General features: G+C 36.7%; 1 protein-coding gene across 1 annotated transcript; it reads right to left on the bottom strand.

Annotated features, from left to right (window-relative positions):
* Nucleotides 1-1,488: 1,488 nt before the first annotated feature.
* Nucleotides 1,489-21,840, bottom strand: LOC120625176 (tryptophan 2,3-dioxygenase). Its single transcript, XM_039892155.1, has 10 exons — nt 21,721-21,840; nt 12,919-13,088; nt 12,382-12,515; nt 10,793-10,915; nt 10,430-10,521; nt 9,778-9,922; nt 8,910-9,031; nt 6,215-6,342; nt 4,822-4,915; nt 1,489-2,320 (listed from the first exon to the last, which is right to left on the bottom strand). Exons 1-10 carry the CDS (start codon nt 21,735-21,737, stop codon nt 2,032-2,034), a joined length of 1,314 nt encoding a protein of 437 aa, XP_039748089.1. The 5' UTR covers nt 21,738-21,840; the 3' UTR covers nt 1,489-2,031.
* Nucleotides 21,841-22,197: the final 357 nt, after the last annotated feature.

The following is a 22,197-nucleotide window of genomic DNA, read 5'->3' as shown; positions in this document are numbered from 1 at the left end:
ATTACCAACAAAAGAAAGTTTATGATACTTTAATGAAGGCAATCGATGATGAAAATGGTGGTTTATATTTCCTAGATGCCCCTGGTGGAACTGGCAAGACATTCCTCATGTCATTAGTTTTAGCAACTGTTCGGGCGAGATCTAACATAGCGGTTGCAGTTGCTTCTTCTGGAATAGCAGCCACATTGTTAGAAGGATGCCGTACGGCTCATTCAGCATTCAAATTACCGTTAAATCTTCAAACTATTGAAGAACCAACGTGTAATATTGCAAAACACTCAGCAATGGCCAAAGTTTTAGCGGTATCGAAAATCATCATCTGGGACGAATGCACAATGGCGCATAAACGTGCATTAGAAGCACTTAACCGAACATTAAAAGATTTACGCAATGACTCGAGATGTTTTGGAGGAGCAATGATTTTACTTTCTGGTGATTTCCGCCAAATACTGCCAGTAATTCCAAGATCTACGGCTGCCGACGAAATAAACGCTTGCCTCAAATCGTCAAATCTATGGCGCCATGTGAAGAAACTGCAACTGACAACAAACATGAGAGTTGCATTGCTTAATGATACATCTGCTGAAGATTTTTGTAATGGTCAAGTACCTGTCGATGAATCGAGCGGATTAATATCATTTCCAAATAATTTCTGTAATTTTGTCTCATCAAAAGACGAACTTATCAACAATGTATTTCCAGAAATTATTTCTAACTACAAAAATTATGAATGGATGAGTGAGCGAGCAATTTTAGCGGCTAAGAATAAAGATGTAGATGACCTAAACAACATAATTCAAAATAAGATCATTGGAACAATGCATTCATTCAAATCTATTGACTGCGTCACAAATGAAGATGAAGCCACCAACTATCCAATTGAATTTTTAAACTCTTTGGACGTGCCTGGCTTACCACCGCACAATTTACGCCTAAAGGTTGGCTCCGTAGTAATCATGCTTCGAAACATAAACCAACCAAAACTGTGCAACGGTACGCGTTTGGTGGTTAGAAAATTGATGAACAATGTAATTTACGCTACGATAATGATAGGAAAATTCAAAGGTGAGCAAGTTCTCATTCCGAGGATACCGATGATCCCAACCGATATGCCGTTTGAATTTAAAAGACTTCAATTTCCGATACGTCTTGCATTTGCCATGACCATCAACAAATCACAAGGCCAATCCTTAAAAGTTTGTGGTTTAAATCTAGAACATTCATGTTTTTCCCATGGTCAATTATACGTGGCATGTTCACGGGTCGGAAGACCATCTGCGTTGTTTGTTTTTGCGCCTGATAATAAAACAAAAAATGTCGTGTATCACAAGGTACTTAAATGAAGAGCAACCTATGTACTAAAATACAGAAATAATTATGAATGATTGATGTAGAAATTTAATTTTTTTTGTATTTTTTCCAATAAAAAAAAAATCTGCTTATTTATTGACATTAAGGCGGAACAAAGTTCGCCGGGTCAGCTAGTTAACAATATAATAAGAATAAGAGAATTTATAAATTGTATATTGAAAAAGAATAGCACACAACACTGCGGGAGGCAGGTCGTTCAAGCATCATGTATTATTAGTACCTGCCTCATATTATAGTGTCCACAGTCTTTCCGACACTCCTTAGATTAAAAATGTTTAAACAATAGCAAAAGAAAAATTGTATATAAAAGAGCATATTGCTTTGTATGTATCTAAGAAATCTAGTAGCCGTTGCCTGCATTCTTTTATTACAAATCCCGTGGGAGCCGATCGTTTTACTATAATGTAAAGAAGCCAGTCCGTCATTTCAAGTAACTCAATGCCAAAAACCAAGTAAACTTTGCTTAGTTGAGACGTAAAGTGAGGCCTAATTAACAAACAAACTTAATTTCGCAATATTTAAGTAATGAACATTTTGTGACCGTACCGTTTCCGCGTTCGACATTTTCGGTAAACTATCGCCTGCGAAATCAAAACGCGAACGCGACGAAAAACGCCAGCGCGTCTGTTTGGGGAACGCTTAAGTAGGATACAGTGGCTGTTATGAAGTCTCCTTCAAGGTCAGATCTGTAAACGCCTCCAAACCATTAAGGTGGGTTTCCCCATTCTTTTGGATTTCCCCATTCTTCAGGGTTTCACCATTATTTTGGTTTTCTCCATTCTTTTGGGTGTCCCCATTTTCCTCGACGTTGTGTCCGTTTTCCTTAATGTGATCTCCCCAGGTGAGTTTGAGATCCTTCTTTATCCCGTCATCCAGGGGAGGTATGAGTGAACGTGGCAGAAGGAACGTTGACAAGTTGAAGAGGTCCAGAAAAACTTTGTAGCGGTCACTGGAAGAAATAACGTTTTTTTTGTAAAGCAACCTTTTTGAGGAAGTATATATTTGTAGATTTTGATAGAAGTCAACGAATGGGACTTGGGATTGCAAGCTGGCATATTATCATCATATCAAACCATTCAATTGAAAAGGGTTTAGGCCGTAGTCCACGACGCTGGCCCAGTGCGTATTGGTGGACTTCACACGCCTTTGAGAACATTATTGAGGACTCTCAGGTTTCTCATGCAGGTTTCCTCACAATGTTTTCCTTCGCCGTTGAAGAAAGGGAAATTTTATTTGATAACGCACATACGAGTAATTTAAAAAAGGTTGAGGTGCGTGCTGGGATACGAACTCGGCCCCCCGAAAGTTTGGCCGAAGTCGTAACCACTAGACTATCGCGATTTAATCGCGTAGTATCTGATACTGCATTTTAAGATAAAAGCAAGTAAGTCTGTGCAAAGTTACAGCTTAAAACTGAATGAAAAATTGCGATGTGGATAAGTCATTAGTCTTAGATTATAGCAGGCTAAACTAAGCCTGAGCAAAGTTATTGTCACCACGCTGGTTAGACGGATTGGTGGATGCAGTAGACTGTGGTAGTACCACAGAAGACTCTATATATATATACAACATATTACTGTGTTATATTCCTAAGTCGCCCCTTAGTCGTACAACCACGCGGGAATTTTGGGGGCGGTGAAAAATTTTCTGATCTGCCGCCGTCACAACCCGGCAATCCGAAGTATTTATTTAGTTATTTAAACAACTTTATTGCATTATATAGGAAACACACAGGGACACTTACATTAACATAAATTATATGCAAAATATACCTTAACTATTTGAATAAGGCAATGAGAGACGGGAAATCGCAATTCTATATAAATATATATACAACACAAACAGACTTACATACGGAGTAACTTAAAAATTTTGTACTTAATTATAAATAGCTTAAGTCTATGATGTGTCGTGCCAATAAAAAGGTTCTGACTCAGCTTAATGCTCCGGATACTATATCAAATATAATATAATAAAATATAATAAATACAATTAATAAAACAACAATTAAAAAATATAATAAATACAATTGCTTGTAAAAAAATTGTAAATCTTGTGACATACTTCACAAGATTTACAATTTTTTTACAAGGTACCATTTTTTTTAATGTTTAAATATAGCTGACAACTTTACAGTGTAAATAAAGTATAATAATAAATGAGCACCTCAAAAACCATTCAGGTTTAACCTGGTTTCCAAACCGTTTGCTCATAACAAGACGTCGAAAGCATATAGAATTAATTAGGTTCGACGACCTCCCTGGCGCAACGGTGAGCATTGTGAATGTAAGTAGGAGGTCCCGGACTCGATTCCCGACAGGGGCAATTTGGGAATTTATAATTTTTGAATTTTCTCTGGACTCTGGACAAAGACGTACCGCTAAGCGATTTAGTGTTCCGGTGCGATTCCGCGTATAAATCGATTGGGGGTATGACTACCGTACTCCCCGACAGGTTAGTCCGCTACCATCTTAGACTGCTTCGTCACTTACCACCAGGTGACATTGCAGTCTAGGGCTAATTTGTAGTGGAATGAAAAAAGAAAACTCTTAATTACCACTGATTATTTCCTTTCTAAGCCCATCACCAAGATTACTTATTTTTACCAAATACCAGTTTCTTCTTGGCTTAACCCCGAAAGTGGTCTCCGACTGGTTTAAAGATTTAATCTCAGTTTTATCCAAAGATAGGACAGTTAAATAAGATAAGATAACATCGATTGTGACGTTAATAAGAATTAATTACTTGTGATGCAATACCTATATGTCGGTCATCTCAGGTCATTTGGTCAACTTTGAATATATTATGTGTTTAAGTTTTGATTTAAAAGTGTTGCACAGTTAATTATTAAAAAAATTGGTTCCGATCTCGCGATGTGCATTTTCAAACATTGTACCGAATATATAACTGAATGTAAGAATGAATGAATGTATATTTTAAAAAGTGATAGCCCAGTGGGTACGAGCTTTACTTCACTTGCGGGGTCCGAGTTCGAATCCCAGCACGCACCAATAACTTTTCTCAGTGATGTGCGTTTTGAATAATAATAATATCTATATATAAGTAATAAATATATTGTAGTTATATTTATACATATATTTTATTTATATAATTTTAAATCTTATTTATTGCACCACCTACATCATTTCTATGTTTTTTCCGTTTACGCTATTGGTTGCCTGGAAGAAATCGCTATGTAGCGATAAGGCCACCAATTTGTACTCTCTTGATATGTGTACAATAAAAGTGTATTCATTCATTCAATATCACTTGCAACGGTGAAGGAAAACATCGTGACGATGCATGCCTGGGAGTTCTAAGTAACGTTCTCAAGGGTGTGTGGAGTCCACCGATCCGCACTAATCCAGCGTGGTGGAGACCCGTGCCCTGTAGTGGGCCGGTAATGCATCAACGGGATTTGAACGTTCAAAATTAAAAAAATATGATCACCTGAGGGTTGAACGAAGATACTGGTACCCGGAAGAACCGCCGGTGCCGAGTTGCTGTGAACCAATCATGCGCTGTACCATTATCACGTGATTATCTGTAAATTAGAGAAAACAATCATCATCCTTACATATTAACTTCCCAGCGCTGGGCAAAGGACGGACGTCCGATTGGCGCAGTGGGCAGCGACCCTGCTTTCTGAGTCCAAGGCCGTGGGTTCGATTCCTACAACTGGAAAATGTTTGTGTGATGAACATAAATGTTTTTCAGTGTCTGGGTGTTTATTTGTATTTTATAAGCATTTATGTAGATTATTACGCTACGCTTACTTTGGGGCTAGATGGCGATGTGTGTATTGTCGTAGTATATTTATATATTTATAAAGGCCATCATAGAAAGAGATTTAAATTGAGAGGTTTTGATTTTGAGGTTGTGAACCTTATGATCCCACTAATATTATAAATGTGAAAGTGTGGATGTTTGTTACGCTCAATCGCGCAAAAACTGCTGAAAGGATTTGGATAAAATTTGGGAAGCATGTAGCCTTTGACATGGAAAAGAACATAGGCTACTTTTTATCCCGATTCCTTAAGTAGTGCCCGAGGGAAAATTGAAAACTGTTTACGAGCTGAGCCGCGGGCAGACAGTTTTGAATTTTTGTATGCATGTCACCTATGGTATGGAAAAGGACATGTTGTTTCTATACCGATCTCTCAAATAGTTCCCGCAGTAAGTTAACGAGCGAAGCTTTAGACGCGAGCAGAAGTTAGAATATTATAAAAGCGAACTTATGTTTGGTACACAATCACATCTCAGATTGGTTTGCTAGTATAAAGATTGAAGAAATTATAAATTACATCGTACAGATTTCTATTGCCTTCCGCGGAGTGTAGAAAATTAAGCTTAATATGCATTGTATACCTATTATGGAATTCTGCGGTACCAGGTTCGTTTCCCGGAAGACGCAATTTGGGAATATATAATTTCCGAATTTTCTCTGTTCTGGTCTGGTGGGAGGCTTGGGCTGTGGCTAGTTACCCTACCGACAAAGATGTGCCGCTAAGCGATTTAGTGTTCCGGTGCGATGGCTACCATACTCCCTAACAGGTTAGCCCGCTACCATCTTAGACTGCATCATCACTTGAGATTACTGTCAAGGGCTAACGTGTAGTAGAAAAAAAATACAACCCGTTCCTTCGTTTTTTTTTCCTACCGTCAAAGGTTGTCTGGAAGAGATCGCTTTAGTGATAACACCGCCTTTGCACGCTCTATTTTATTTTTATTTTTTTTTATTTAATTATTTTTAAGTTTCTTCTGTTTTAGTGTTTAATTTATATAAAATGTGTGTGTGCAATAAAGACTTAAAACAAACAAACAAACAATTAGAAATACTTACAACGCCACTTCGTGATGAGACTGTCCATATCCATGAGTAATGTTAGAAGCTGATGCGGCTGCGAGAAGCGTGGTTCATCGCGGTAGAACGTGATCATAATCGCGCCTTGCAGGGCCCGATGTGACAGCCTGGACACAAACGAACCATTTACTACGCGATAAATTTACCGTGTGGGGACGGCAGATCGTATTAAACGTAAGATTTTAAAAACTCCTATTATAGTATTAAGGACTACGTCAACGATAAAAATGCTTGGGTGTAAACTATTGCTCTAACCAGGTTGCTTCTTTAATAGTTTAAAATTACAATGTGAGATGGTGACAACAAAAAAAAGCTTAGACGAGAGCGCATTTGGAACTCTCCTAGCTTTAGTTTTAAGTTTACGAATGTAGTCACTACACACTACTATGTACACATTTTGTATGTAATGTACGCAACAAAAGTGCCATCTATGTGCTTGTTTCAATAAAGAAATATTTGACTTTGACTTCTAATACAGTTGTCACTTAGAGGAATGGTGACAACCCTCTTGTGTCCTACGAGGCTACGAAGAGAATCTATATATAAAAATATCTTTTTACGAAAATTGCGCGATTTTGTGCAAAATATTTTTTTCAAATGATGCATAAAACATATATATTAAATCATTAAAAAAACATCACACACTACGAACTATTTGAACACATATATCTTTACTCATTTTAAATCATTATATGGATTATAATTTGTTTGAAAGAAACAGGTAAATTATATACATTATACATATTGTACAGTAAATATAATACATATACATAAACAGTGTAAATTTGGCGAAATCTGTGATTAAAGAAGTCTTTGACATTTGAACCTTAATAATGCTCAATCTTATAATTTAAATTTATTATGGTCGAACTTCGACCACTGGCCGACCGATAGTATAAGGGAAAACAGTAATCCAAAAGAGCAACCCCAGACTAAGAAGCTATGGCCTTAAATTTGGATTTCAACTGGCTTCACACATCATACCAATCTATATGCAGGATATGTGACACTTTTAAGATTTAATTAACACCTATGTAAACATGTTGCATGTACCATATTCAAGTAAAATAAAAATTGATTGATTGATCATCCAATTCTTCCAAGCACTTTATCAGCAATAGAGTAATACACATATGGAATGTCTCGCCTGAGTTGCGGAATCAGTAAGTTATTTATTATTTTTTTTTTTTTTCCCTTATCACTGAATCAGTTCAAGAATAGACGGGACAAAAACATGAAATTATATAGGCGCATCAGCGAAATCACTTAAACCGATTGACTTCCACGTCAAAACATAGGTTTTTTGTAGGAGTTTCTGAAATCCACGGTCTTAGGCCGCTTTTTTCCAGCGACAGATATCGTCTGTCCAATCGTTGGGGCCGACCAACGCTGCGTTTACCGGTGCGGGGTCGCAGTACATAAAAGCAATAAATAAATGAATAAAAAGTATTAGAGTTGGAAGGTTGTCAGGATGTCAGGTCAATCCAAAGTATACTCTTTTTCAAAATTCCGGAGTTTCTTCTTTTTCTTCTTCTTCTTCTGCACGGTTATTATGGGCAGGAGACAATTATCTCCCCGGGGAAAGGATAAAAATGAATCTTCTCCCACAGCTTTATCAACTCTCAGAGCACAGGCGCACAAGAGGAAATAATATCCAAATAATATAAGTGTAATTAAAAACTGGGATAAACTTCTCCTATTCCACGTTCCGGTGCGTTAATTATATCCCTTGTCAGGGGATATAATTCATAATTCATAATTCAAAATTCATTTATTTCAAGTAGGCCTAATATAAGTTATAATAAGCTGTCTGTTTGTAGTGATTCTACCACCGGTTCGGAAGGCAGATTCAACCGAGAAGAAGCCGGCAAGAAACTCAGCAGTTGCTGTTTTCCAACATCAACAATTTACATTTTGCATTTTAAAATTCATTTTTCTATCTTGTGAGAGCTGAAAGCGGAGCCGGATGCTTCCAAGCAACCTTGTCATTAAAAAAATCATCAATTGTATAGTAACCTCGCTGTAATAACTGTGTTTTAACAGATTCTTTAAACTTGTGCATTGGCAGGTCCAAAATCACCTAAATTATAATTGACACTTGTTTGTATGGGCCTCATAAGAAGGCTTAAAATCACTCAGCGGGCGATGGAGCGAGCTATGTTAGGAGAATCTCTACGTGATCAAATCAGAAAATGAATGAATGTTTTTCAGTGTCTCGGTGTTTATATATATATTCTATGTATTTATGTGTATAATTCATAAGAATATTTATCAGGCATCTTACTACCCATACCACAAGCTACGCTTACTTTGGGGCTCGATGGCGTTGTGTGAATTGTCGTAGTATATTTATTTATTTATTATTTATAACTAGAAAAAACAACGAAGCTCAACGAGTCGTGAATTGGCAATGGGCGGGAAACACAGCTCGGAGACCGATGGACGTTTGGGTCCCAAGACACTGGAAAGATGACATTTGCTTGATGTCATCTGGTGCGGGTAACTACGACTCGTGTAAAAGCAGCGTTGGTCGGCTCTCAACTTGGTAGACAGAGGCCCAAGGCCGTCGATTTTAGGACCGCCTAAAAAAGATCTACGTCCAGCACTGGACTTCAATCAGTTGAAATTATGATGTTTATCACTTGTTTCGACTGAAGGCGTGGTTTCAACGTACCGCCTTTCTCCTCGTGACCGCAGTGCGTCGTGTACGGCAGGATCAAAGATGGATCGGTATATCTCGCGACGATTCTCAGCATCTTGCAGACGGTGGCGGCGGACAGTTTCGTTAGGTTCACGCTGGGAAAATTAAAATATATATATTACTTCGATGACGGCCGACTAGCGCAGTGGGCAGAGCCCAGCTAACTTTTTTCTGCCGGCGATGTAATAAAATTTTAGAACACAGAAGCTGCTATTGTTACAAATAATCTTCTCTCGCGTACTTTTTTGTAGCTAACAATTAGTTGTTTGATGACTTAAATGACACACACACACACACACGCATACGCGCACACACACACACACAATCAAATGCCAAATACAGACCTACACAATTTATTCTTTACTTATAGTTTCATTTTTATTTTTTCTTTTCAATTGTTGTAGAATGTAGATTTCAATTAATATTGTATCCATTATTCTGTATTACAATTTATATTGTAAATTATATTGTAATTTCCTCGCGGACTTTTAATGTAATAATTTTTAATTAAAAAAAAAAAATGCTCTGGGATTTCCAATTCACCAATAACCCACGAAGATTGAGTAACCTTCCTCAATAAACAGGTTATCTGACGCAGAAATATTATATAATTGAACTGGTTTTTTCCGAGTTACACATTCCGTTATAATTGTCACCATCACCTACCTCACTATTTACAAAAATATGTACGTACTCGTATGTTTTATTAACTACACCCCAAAAATACCCCTTTTTATCTACAATGCACATTTACCTTAATTTGCTACTTTAATCTACGAGAAAAAAAGAGAGAAAAACCTGTACGGTAATAGAGACACAAGCATTGATAAATTGTTCTTACCATAGCTTCTTCAATCGATTCCTTGATCATTTTGTTTACAGCTGCCTGGAATTTTCCCCAGAAATCGAATCCGTGGGTGATAAGTCCCGGTGTGCGTTCCAACCAGCGCTCTATCAAGGCTAATAGAGCTGGCTCTTCTTCAGATCTGAAAGTTTATATCATGAGAACTTCCTCTATTAATAAAACTACGTACATGTACATACACAAATAGAAAACAGTCTCTATTTATAAATTAAGGTCAAAGTAATATAAAATGCCATTATATGGTCTGTTGAAAGTAGAATAATGTGGGGTAATGCAAGGAGGTGTCACATAACCTATGCTCTTCTGTCTCTACATCGTTACACTGGATATAATATATTTATTATTAATATCTCCATTCAGATTCTTACATAATGATAATGACTGTTACATTAAAAATACATTAAGAACAATCAAGATTGGATTGACGAACTCACCAATGATAACTGACGATGCGGTATGAAAGTTTTTTTAAACCCTATTTATTCTAATCCATTCGACGTACGACAGTACGCCTCTGTCAGCAGGGTGCTACTTAATCTAGGTCAAAGCTGACCACAATTAAAGATTAAGGTCAATTTAGAAAATATAGATTCTCAAATATACTTAGCACTCATGTTGTAATACTTACTTATGTAAAGACTCCATAGCTTCTGGATCGTCTCCGAATACAGTTTGGTAGTTTTGGTTGTACTTTACCCGTAAAGCTTGTTTTAAGCCGAGCTAAAAGGCAATACAAAACCTCATTAGAAAAACCAAAAAAAAAACTCCATTCAGGTTTCATCATAAATATAATATAACCGAAAGATAGATAATAGACCCATTGCGCTGGTTTACTGCGGGTAGACGTAATCCATGAGATTGATCTTGGATAAACAGTCAAATATAGAGGTGAAACTGTACACATTCAGAGCCCTGTCACCTTGATATTACTAGAATGAGTGAATATGATGCAAGGGCAAAAGAGTGACAAAATCCAGAAACTAATTTTTACCTTATTTTCCAAAAGTCTGAACTGTAAACTCTGGAACCCGGACGCAGGTCGTAGGTAATGCCTGAAGTCCATGAAGTCTAGTGGCGTCATCGTCTCTAGGATCATCACTTGGTCTACTAGAAGCTGGAATATAAAAAATAAGGTCATCTATTGTCCTTTTTGTTCTTCTGTCTTCGACTCTTGAGAATCTTTAGTACCTCTTTCTTAATAGATTAAACACACAATCTAGGAGCTAGATGGTAGGTTCTAGTCTAGAGGTACCACCATATAATCCTCTTATCGTAAACAAGCTTAGAAACTCCTAAAACTTCCAGATCTATCTGTTTGCTTGCTAATATGTCGCATTCGCAGAGCAAATGCTTAAATCTTAAATCCTACTTTACAAATCTAGCACAAAGATTTATCAAAAAAAGTATTTAATATAAGGTGATGCTTATCGTCTCGTCATGAGATTTTTTGTTTTACTGCTCCAGTCAAAAGTACCTTCCATTGCGCAAAATTTAAAGATTGCAGATACATTGATCAGTGATTGCGACTTTTAGAATAAAATTACTCTTTAAAGAGCTGTATTATTGCGCCAATCCTGATAATTGGATTATTTACTAGTGTATGTTCAATATAAAATTTAATCTGTTACCTCAGTTATTTAGTAAAGCGAAGTGTTAACAAAATCTTTAATTATGAGTTTACGAACCCTAATAAGTGAAGCGCGATGCCGCGTAAACTTACTTAGCTTAAGATCTTAGAATTTTCATATTTATGTATATTTTGGTCAGACGGTAAGTACCTATACTATCATAACATGAGAGCACTTGATGTAGGTACGTCACTAGTTTTACCGATAAAAAGTGACGGAATGCGACGGGGTCAGATGTCAGGGATCTAAGAAGTTAATTTATCAGGCCTATGCGTAATTTAATATCAAAACACTATGATATATATGTATACTTAATGTGATAATAATTTGATTAATTTGTCCGATCAGCTTTAGGTACTCACTGCGCACTGTTTTAAGAGTTTCATTACTAATATTTATATGTGTACAGCTGGCAAATTCATACTGACAAAGCATGATTATTTCAAGGAAGGAAATGGTTCTTTTTCCTTTTACAGAAGATAGATCAATAATGCCAACTTTCAAAGAATTCGCACTTAAATCTTTAATTGAATCACAGAAATATTTAAACTTGACGTCGTTTTGTAGTTTACCAGCACGAAATTTATTATGCCCCTGCACCTTCATTAGCATCGAATATATTAAGCCTCTCAGTGAGTTTCATCCAGCAAAACAAAATAAGAAGTCAAATAACAAAAATACAAAAGAAGAACAGTTTGTTGAACAAAATTAGAAGTCTTTCATGGTCTCCGGGATAAAGTCTACCTAGTGTGGAGACCACTAGCAATTGATTTTTGTAATCCTTTTAGTGATCACTGAGTTTTACTAAACTATTTACCCAAATTTAACCTTTTGAGTTTCTCTGAAGAATTAACAGAACTCTTTATGGACAACTTCTGAAGTAGTTGTATAAATAATTTATCATACGATGTGTAAGGACTGTTTTCAATTCGCGTATCTTTATGGAGATTACCTTAAGAATTAGTACGACTCTATTGAGCCTCTTCAATATCTCCATGGTGTGGCTTTCATCCAGTCCTTCTACATCCAGCAGAGACCTGACTGAGTCCACTTCGAATATTATCTGCTTAAACCATAGCTCGTACGCTGAAATTGGAGTTATTCTCAATAAGAATCTTTTTAGGTCATAGATAAGGACATCATACGAAGATTTAATTGAAAAAAATCCACTCATAAACACCCAAACTTTTTGGGTAGGTGTTTTGGGTAGTCATGAGAGTTGAGCAGGACTTGGAAGCTAGCTATTTTCCCAATATCACGATATTACGCTGTGAGGCTGTATATTTTTATGTGGTGTATATATCCTGCATTCTGAATCAGTTAAGTTAGTAAATTGTAGTTCTTCGCTATATAATTTCGTAGAGGATATTTTCAGACAATAATTATTATAGTACGAGCCGTTTTTATTGTTACGATTGTAAAATAGTAAGTAACTGTTTATAAACTTAATGAATAATTACAATTGAAGGCTACTCAAGTTTGGACTTACCTTGATGTGTGATTATAAACAAATGCTCGTCGTGAACCGGCTTAGAAGACTCAGCGCTAAGCATTCTCTGAGCGCTGAGCAGTTTGTCCAGCATAAGGTATTCTCCGTAGAGCATACCAGCTTCATTGCCCAGGTGATCGCCATCCTGTGCCGAGTCATCGGTCACCGAGCTGTTTTAAATAAAAATGGTGAAATGCAGTCAACTGAGGCTCATAATCTTAGTGAAGACAATATAAGTACAAGAGAATAAAGAACAACTAATCACATCAACCTATTACAGAGCACGGGTCTCCTCCCACAATGAGAAAGGGCCGTAATCCACCACGCTGGCCTGGATTGGTGCACTCCACACACCTTTGAGAACATTATGTAGAACTCGTGATAGTGATATTTTAATTACTTGAAACAAAAAAAAGTTAAAAAAGTTAGAGGTGCGTAGTGGGATTCGAACTCGGCCCCCGAAAGGGAAGTCGAGCTCCCGCCCAATGCGCTATCACCGCTTCGAAACAAGAATGTTAGTAGGTATTTCTTAATTGTAAACAAAAATACTCTCTCCTTAAAATTATTTCATGGTCACTTTAATATTCGAATAAAGTGTTCTAGGGTTTTACTCTTAAACGTGTTCAGGATACCATTGGAGATTTCACGCAATCTGGCAAGACGTACGTAGCGACGATAAATTTTCGTATGGTGACAATAATTCATCTTTTCGCTCTTCATTTCCGATGCTCAGCAAAACTGCGGAAAGCTCAACATCCTGATGGTCATTGTTATAGAACCCTTAGAGCATACCGGAAAAAAACTTTTGGCAGTGAAAAAATGTGTACCTACTCATTTAATTGCACCATTGCAATGACGATTGAACGAGCAAGCGTGGCCGCCCAGAAAATCAGTGTGACCATTACGCATTTACTTATTTTCAATTAGTACGATTAACACCAATTCCACTAATTAAATACAAATAATAAATAAATAAAAAAAAAAAAAAGCCTTTTATTTCTTCATACATTTACATAGTTTCATATTTATCCTTAATTTTAAGTATATAAAGCGAAAAAAAAATAATAATAATAGTTATAATAATTAAATAAAAAAAAAAAAAAATTAAATATATAGTAGATTAAAATATTATAAACATTGAAACGAGAACAAAGAAAAGAAAAATATAACAAAAAACATAAATATAACAAGTTCATTCAAAAAACTCAACAATAATTTTACCTACTAGTAACTACGCTATCTTCTTACACGATCAAGCTAAGCCAAAAACACGGTGCTATTACATTTCTCACAGTGCAAAGGCAATGGTTAACAACGTTGTTCCAAGGATATGCAAATATGTCACAGTGATGTGACTCCGTCAGCAGTGCATTTAGCCCCGAAAGAGTGTGAGGAATGGGTGGTCTAACACGAATCACTGTGCGGCAAGACGGGACAGCGAAACGTTTGCGTTGGCGACACAAAAGTAATTTACTAGGATCACACTCGTCTATACTATGAAAATTAAGCTAATTATGCAGCAAGTAATAATAAATTATGTATTTCCGCAAAGTATAAGATCGACATAACTATTCCTTTTACATCTTTGGTTGCCTGGAAGATCAGTATGTAGCGATAAGGCCACCAAATTGTACTCGCTTGCTCTATGTGTATACCTCTGTAAATACTTTCTTCTTTGGTGTACAATAAAAGTGTACTCATTCGTTCAAACAAGCTCTTCCGACGGGAAGACAGCTACGCTACTTTGCTGTAGAAATAAGCATTGCGGTAGAAGTTACCTGGACAATCTCTGTCACAAAACTCTCTACTACTACTAAATATATAGGTGATATGCAATAATAAAACCTATCCGCTAATATTCTTAAGGATAGTCATGCATGATACTTCAAAACAATTTTCTCCGCCGTTTGTCATTTCATACCGTTACTTTTTAACGCACGTGCTAATAAAAAAAACTGGTCAGTACCACTTAGTACTCAGTATTACGTACTTGTGTAAGGTGTGTACGATGGTACCTTCCATTGACGACACGATATTTTGGAACCGGTTTTTCATTACCACTCAGACAAGTTTGATAAATTGTCACGTCGGCCTGCATTGGTTAAAGTTTGAGCTAATTATCGCTCCTTTTCATATCACTGTGCGTGATATATCTATCCAGTTGTTAAAGATATAAGAGACAGCCGCAAGTTTGACAACGCCCCCGTGAGCAGCAACCCTGCTTTCTGAGTCCAAGGCCGTGGGTTCGATACCCACAGCTGGAAAATGTTTGTGTTATGAACATGGATGTTTTTCGGTGTCTGGGTGTTTATCTGTATATTGTAAGTATTTATGTGTATAATACATAAAACCCATTACCGGCCCACAACAGGGCACGCGTCTCCTCCCACAATGAGAAGGCGTTAAAGGCAGTAGTCCACCACGCTGGCCCAGTACGGATCGGTGGACCTAACACACCTTTGAGAACATTATGGAGAACTCTCAGGTATGCAGGTTTGCTCACGATGTTTTCCGTCACCGTAGAAATAAGTGATATTTTAAAAGCATAACTTAGAAAAGTTAGAAGTGCGTGCTGGAATTCGAACTCGGCTCCCCGAAATTGAAGTCGAAGTCCTACCCACTAGGCTATCATAGCTTCGTAACTCTTACTTCACTTTAATGACATTTCAAGTTTCATTAACGACAGGTGTTAATGAGTGGTTCAAGAGTAATTTCATCAATCGTTGATCCAAATTAGCGATATTGAATCAATTGAAATGTTATGAAATGTGTTTATGGAAACTCTTGACCTACCAATGCATACATTTAAAAAATGTGTAAAAACGCATCTAGTACAGCGAGGTTACTATACATTTGATGAATTCCTCAATGACAAGGTAGAATGGAAGCAGCCAGCCTCGCTCTCATCTCCCGCAAGATAGCAAAATGATTGTAAATGTTGATTTTGGAAAAGAGCAACGACTGAGTTTCTTGCCGGCTCTTCTCGGTAGAATCTGCTTTCCGAACCGGTGGTAGAGTCACACAAACATGCATACTTGACGTTTCAAAAGTGCTTATAAAGTAGGCCTACTTGAAATAAATGAATTTGAATTTATGAAGTTTTTAAGTGCAGCGGTGAGGTACCGGGTTTGATTACCGGCAGGGACAATTTGGGTATTATAATTTCTGTTTCTTATCTTGGTCGCAGCCATTGCTAGTTACCATCGTACCTATAAAGACGTGTCGTCCGCTACCATATTAATCTCCATCATCGCTTACCACCAGAGGAGATTGCAGTCAAGGGTAACTAAGTGGAATTAAAAAAAAGTTAAGTAGTTAATTATGACATGTATATTGATTGCAATATGACCTGCTTTTTTTATGTGGGCGGATAAATCATACGTATAGAGGTTAGAGAGAGCATGGTACTACCATATGGTGTAGGTGGATAAGTAATGTTAAATACATTATTTTATACATTAACTTTTTTATTATTTTTGACGGCTGACTGGCGCAGTGGGCAGCGACCCTGCTTTATGAGACCAACGCCGTGAGTTCGATTCCCACAACTGGAAAATGTTTGTGTGATGAACATGGATGTTTTTCATTGTCTGGGTGTTTATATGTAATATTATAAGTATTTATGTAACTTATTTATAAAAATATTTATCAGTACTAAGATACCCATAACACAAGCCACGCTTACTTTGGGGCTAGATGGCGATGTGTGTATTTTCGTAGTATATTTATTTTATTTACTTAATTATGTATGTTATGCATGCATATTGCATAGGCACAAAATGTTTAAGAATTTTCATGAATTTTATGTAAGCACTTCTAAAACGTCAAGTCTTTGTTTTTAGTAATGGCCGGTTTGAAAAGCAGATTCTAACGAGAAGCGTTATAAACAACAATCGGTGCCCGGCGACTTCAGCCGCGTATAATTAAACCATATGCTGTCGTGGCCTGTTTTTTTGAATTTTTGAAAGGAAATAGCTCTAATACATGATTTTATGGACTTTAACCCTTTACGAAGCTCTCGAAAGGAAATAAAAACACCGATATTGGCACATAGCTCCTATTGGTCTGGTTATATATTATATCAATCTAACCACACTAATATTATTGTGTGGTTAGATTGATATAGCCTTATTCAGTAAATGCTATGTTACCCAACACTGTAAAAAAAATTCTAATCGGAAAATAGTTCCTGAGATCATAGCGTTTAAGTAAACAAACAAACTCTTCAGCTCTAAATATTAGTATAATATTTAAAACTTAACTTTTTTTATTCTATCTTATGGGAGATTAAATTAGAGCCGACAGCTTCGAAGCAACCTTTTCACTAAGAAATTCATAGTAAAGTTTTATTGCCCAAGATTACTGGGCAATAAAACTACAATGACCTGATGGTAAGAAGAATCACCGATATACAGAGCAACACTACGGAGATCATGACAGGAACACATCCTATAACGTCGCCCTTTATCCATCAACTGTAAAAAAAAATCGAATCGGACCAGTAGTTCCTGTGATCATCGCGTTTAAGTAAACAAACAAACTTTTCAGCTTTATATATTAGTATAAGATTTACAGTTGCAAAGAGATAACTTTAGTATAGTAACCTACTGAAATATGAAACTAACAAAGGAGCAGACAAAGCCAAAGGGTTATTATTCCATAATTTTGGTACAGAAACCGAAAAAGTAAAGAATTCTAAATGCGAAGAATTTGATTTAAATCCTTTTTTTTTAATTCTTTCCCAAAGGGAAAAGGCAAAGACTAAGAAATAAAATAAGATGGCGCCTTTTAAGGTTGGTTCCATTGTAATTGCAATTTTTTGAACGGAAATACAAATATGTGAAAAGGCGCCAAAAATAAATCGCGTTCTTTCCTGATCAAGGGCTTTTAAGCCGAAACTATTTCGGTATTTTTATAATCGATATTCAAAATAGGCAACCTCAACCTTTTTCGGCAAGCTTTTTAATTCTTTTTCGAAAAAAAAAACAAAACAAACAGGTAATTCAATAAACTACGTCATAAAAATTCATTTTTCCGTGTATTGTAACTCAGGTACAAATGTACCTGGCCTCTGATTCTCGTACTTTCTAATTGTAAAACTATTTTGGCTCAAAAATTTAAAGAACTTGTATGAAGAGCCATTAAAAGTTGTGTCACAAAATGCAATTAGTGCGTTTCGTTTATATTACAACGCCATAGAGCCTACATCATACAACGTGTACTCAAATACCATTCAAATAAAACAGTGTGATGTAGAAAGTATCATCCATATATTATCTACTAGCTGTTGCCCACGACTTCGTCTGCGTTTGATTTTGTTTTTTGATGTGGCATTCAATTTAGTTGTAGTTCTAAAAAAAATGAGGGGTTAGCGGCTGTCTGCAGAAGAGTTCTGTCCTCTATCTCTAACCAAATTCAGATCTACACAAAGTTTGGGCAAAATTAAACACATAAAAACCTCCATAGTACAAAAATAATTATTTAAATCGGTTATAATTTGTTGGAGCTATGGTGTAAAATCGTCAAACACTTTCATCCCCTCTCCCAAAGGAACAGAGCTTAATGTCGGGATGAAAAATATCTTATATTACTTCTAACACTTCTAAGAATATGTGTACAAAGTTTCATGAGGATCGGTTACGTAGTTTTTTCGTGAAAGCGTAACAAACAAACTTACATTGACATTTATAATATTAGTAGGGATAGGGATACTTATTATAAAACTGTAACTGGAAGATTTCTGTACATTATTTTGAAATTTTTTACCGGGGGTTGCTTTATAATTGATACTGAGTCTGTCTGTCCGGGCATCACGAGAAAACTACTTAACGGATTTAAATAAAATTCGATATAGTTGTAGCTGATATTCCAGGTCAACATATAGGATACTTTGTATCCCGATAAACAATAAGTTTCCTCCGGGAAATGGGATGAATTTTTTTTTAAATTTTATTTCATAGCTCCGTTAAATTTGAACCGATTTTAATAATTCTTTTTTATTTGAAAGTGTATACTATCAAGCATGTATTGTCAATTTTTTATGCAGATCTGATAAATAATGTCGGAGAAAGGAACATCACTCTTCACAAATAACAGAAGTCGCAAGGCATATAGGACAACGATCGAATACATGCGTACCATCCTGCTAATATTATAAATGCGAAATTTTGTGAGGATGGATGTATAATAAAATAATGACAACTTACTAACTCAGTATACCACGTAAAATAATAGTAGGTAGGTATATACTCGAAGCTAGCCGCGATGATTATGATGTTTAGCATCAAATCTATTCTAGCTTCTTGATAGACTCATACGCGAACGAAGTCGCGAGGGTCCGCTAGTCTAGATATATATATGTGTAGTCGTTCTTAACTAAGGTGGATGCTATTCATCGTCATCAATAGCATCCACCGCTAGACACTAGGCCTCTCCAAGCTCAGTGGCGTGCACAGGGTTTTTGACCAGGGTATGCATAAAGCAGGTACGTGGCATAAAATGTGAAAAATCCCCTCTAACTTTAGAGGATAACTCTTAAGTTATATAAACTTAGCTGCTATTAGTAGCAGAAGACGCAGCTGCTAGTTCTCCTTTATATTCCCTTTGACTCATACGACACCCGCGGGAACAGTAGGGGCGGCGACAAATGTATTCTGCAGGGTGATTACGTATCTCGCGACAGCAATGCGACAGGCGTAAATCTTGCAATCACTACAGTCAAACGTCACTTTTGTTTATTTATTGTATGAAAAAGTGACGTTTGACAGCAGTGATTGCATGATTTACGCCTGTCGAAATGCTGGCGCGAGATACGTCATCACCCTGCCAATCTGCCATCGCCACACTGCACAAGGTAAACAACCAAGTATTCTTCCCATCAGTGGCGTGCACTTCGTACAGTCACACAAGCACTGCCTACTCTCAAATTGATATATATAACTCGTATGTAGGAGGATTTTGGGAGTTTTTGGCAATCTTCCCACTGTATGCATATCCTGGTAAGAAGCCCAGTGCACGCCACTGTGTCCCATTATGTCCTACTCTAGCGAAGATTTTCCACCTCGTAGCAATTACAAGTGCCTCCAAACCCTAAAGATTAGGCAAGGGGGCTGGCTGAAAACCAGTGCTACGCTTTTTAGCATGCAGCTATACTGAGCCAGCTCCTTTGTAAAACATTTATTTTTATACTTTAACAAATTGATGACACAAAGGTAACATTTTACACAAATGTGTGACAATAAAGACGATTTTTCTTGCTTTTTTTTTTTACTTGTTAGGTTTATGCGTACGATCCCTGCCACCTGCAGCCACTGATTGGTGCTGACGTAGATCTCCATAGATATCGAAATCTCTAAAACCTTCTTTTAGAGAGTTCGATATCTATGGAGGAGGATATATATAACCCAACCCCATAAGTATTGTGTGTGATTGTGATGTGGAGATGTCTAAAACACATTTTCTCCTACACCTTTGCGACTAGGATGTTCAAATAACGAGCGACAAATGAGTACCTACTAATAGATATACACAGATTCAAACTCTACGGTGTACCTATTTGTCGAAGATGACGCGATCATCCATGCCCCTGATTTTTACGTCATTGGGATATTAAACTCATCCGAGGACTAAATCCTATATATCCTAAGTCGAAGTCCAAGACCTACATTAGGCACCATTATGGTTTACGTTACGTCTCCCACCCTCCAGATCGCCGAGCACCGGGGTTCAAGTCCTCGCGAGCTACGCGCAACCCTTTACTGATGTATGTGGTACTGTTGTAACCCTTAAGGTGATTATTGCGTTCTTCGTTCGCGTTTAACACGGATTTTTGTACAAATCCCGTGAGAACCCTTTGTTTCCTGGGATAATAGGTAGCCTATATTACTCTACGTTCTACAATACTCTATGCCAACATTAAAGTCGATTGGTTGCTTTGTTAAGCATATATATAAGCAGGCGTTACTTTGCGGAAATCCATAATATATTATGAAAATTAAGCTTAATTTGCTATAAAAAAAAAAGTCAACATCTCCTTAGGATGCTCCGGTTTCGGAGCGAAAAAGTGTGGAGTATACGGATTCAAGAAATTATAAATTACACCATACAGATTCTCCTGCTGATCAAGGAGTATGGCAAATTAAAAATAATTTTCATAATACTTTTTCTTTAAATTAATTCTTTAAATTTGGAATTATGGATTGTACTTCTGAACCACAAAACCAACGCAAGATTTTTGCTCGTGTGGATGACTGTTCATTTATGCGCCAACTTGCCGCGTCTGTGATGAGTAGGGTTATTAAATTAAGAGCACCAACAACCTCCTCAATAAATTCGCTGGTATGCTGGACGGCACCCTGGTAAGGTTTGTCTTTTATGCACAGCATTGCAGCCCATATCTCTTTCTTTTGACTGATGAACATTAGTTCTAAAATGTGCTTTAAATTTAGTACCTAAATTATCTTTCGAAACATCAAGTAGACCTAACTTAGGCAAAGATTTTATTTATGTTTGTTCATATAATAAACTACTCAGCCATTAAAGATTCTACACGAATGATTTTTGAGTAGACGTCGAAGTGTCCCGTAAGTAGGTAGGTAGGTATATCTATTTTTTTTTGCTATTTTACAAGGGTGGTCTGCAAAATGGACACGTCGCCGGGCGAAATTAGGACAATCGTCCCTATACATTTGTGATTTGATACACATTCTTATTATATTAGTAGGTATATACCTACCTACTTAAATTTTATTTAATTTTTGCATTGAACTATTTTTCCGCGCAATAAATAAGGACTCTACTCACCGCATTGGGCATGCCATTTTTTTTAATCCTCAGAACGTCTTGCAAATATTTATAAAAAATATATTCCAAGTTCCAAATTCAAAATGCACACGCGGCGATACACTAAACGCGCGCACACTTACTGCGTAGTTTCTTAACACTAAAATAATTCATACGCATGATTCGGTACGGCGGCGTTACAGTCCATCAATCATATTTATACAGATGGGCACCGGTTTGACGCAGGTAGAGGGATGTGAATCTCAAGTTTTTGAAGCTTTTGTTGTGCTTTTTGCCATCTCTGATGTTGATTGTTGATTTTATATGTGAAGATTTATAATAAAGTAGACGACAAAATATGTTTAAATATTAGTGTTCTTAATTATTTTCCTTTATTTAGCTTAAGTAATAGCTGGCTGTTTCCCGCAAATTCTGTGTGTTATTATTCCATTTTCTAACCCTGCGGGAACCATCTTTTTTCCTGGCAAAAATAACCTC

The sequence above is a fragment of the Pararge aegeria genome, chromosome 7 (genome assembly GCF_905163445.1).
Source record: "Pararge aegeria chromosome 7, ilParAegt1.1, whole genome shotgun sequence".
In the NCBI taxonomy this organism is placed as follows: Eukaryota; Metazoa; Arthropoda; class Insecta; order Lepidoptera; family Nymphalidae; genus Pararge; species Pararge aegeria.
The sequence above is the reverse complement of the archived record's forward strand: the minus strand, read 5'-3'. Positions and strand labels throughout refer to the sequence as shown.

Bases quoted from the DNA above. Each gene is read 5' to 3' on its own strand.
- LOC120625176 (XM_039892155.1), bottom strand. The intron at 12,516-12,918 runs GTAAGTCCAAAC...CTCCAATTTCAG, and splicing joins GTTTATAATCACACATCAAG to CGTACGAGCTATGGTTTAAG. The intron at 4,916-6,214 runs GTAAGTATTTCT...TCTAATTTACAG, and splicing joins TCTCATCACGAAGTGGCGTT to ATAATCACGTGATAATGGTA.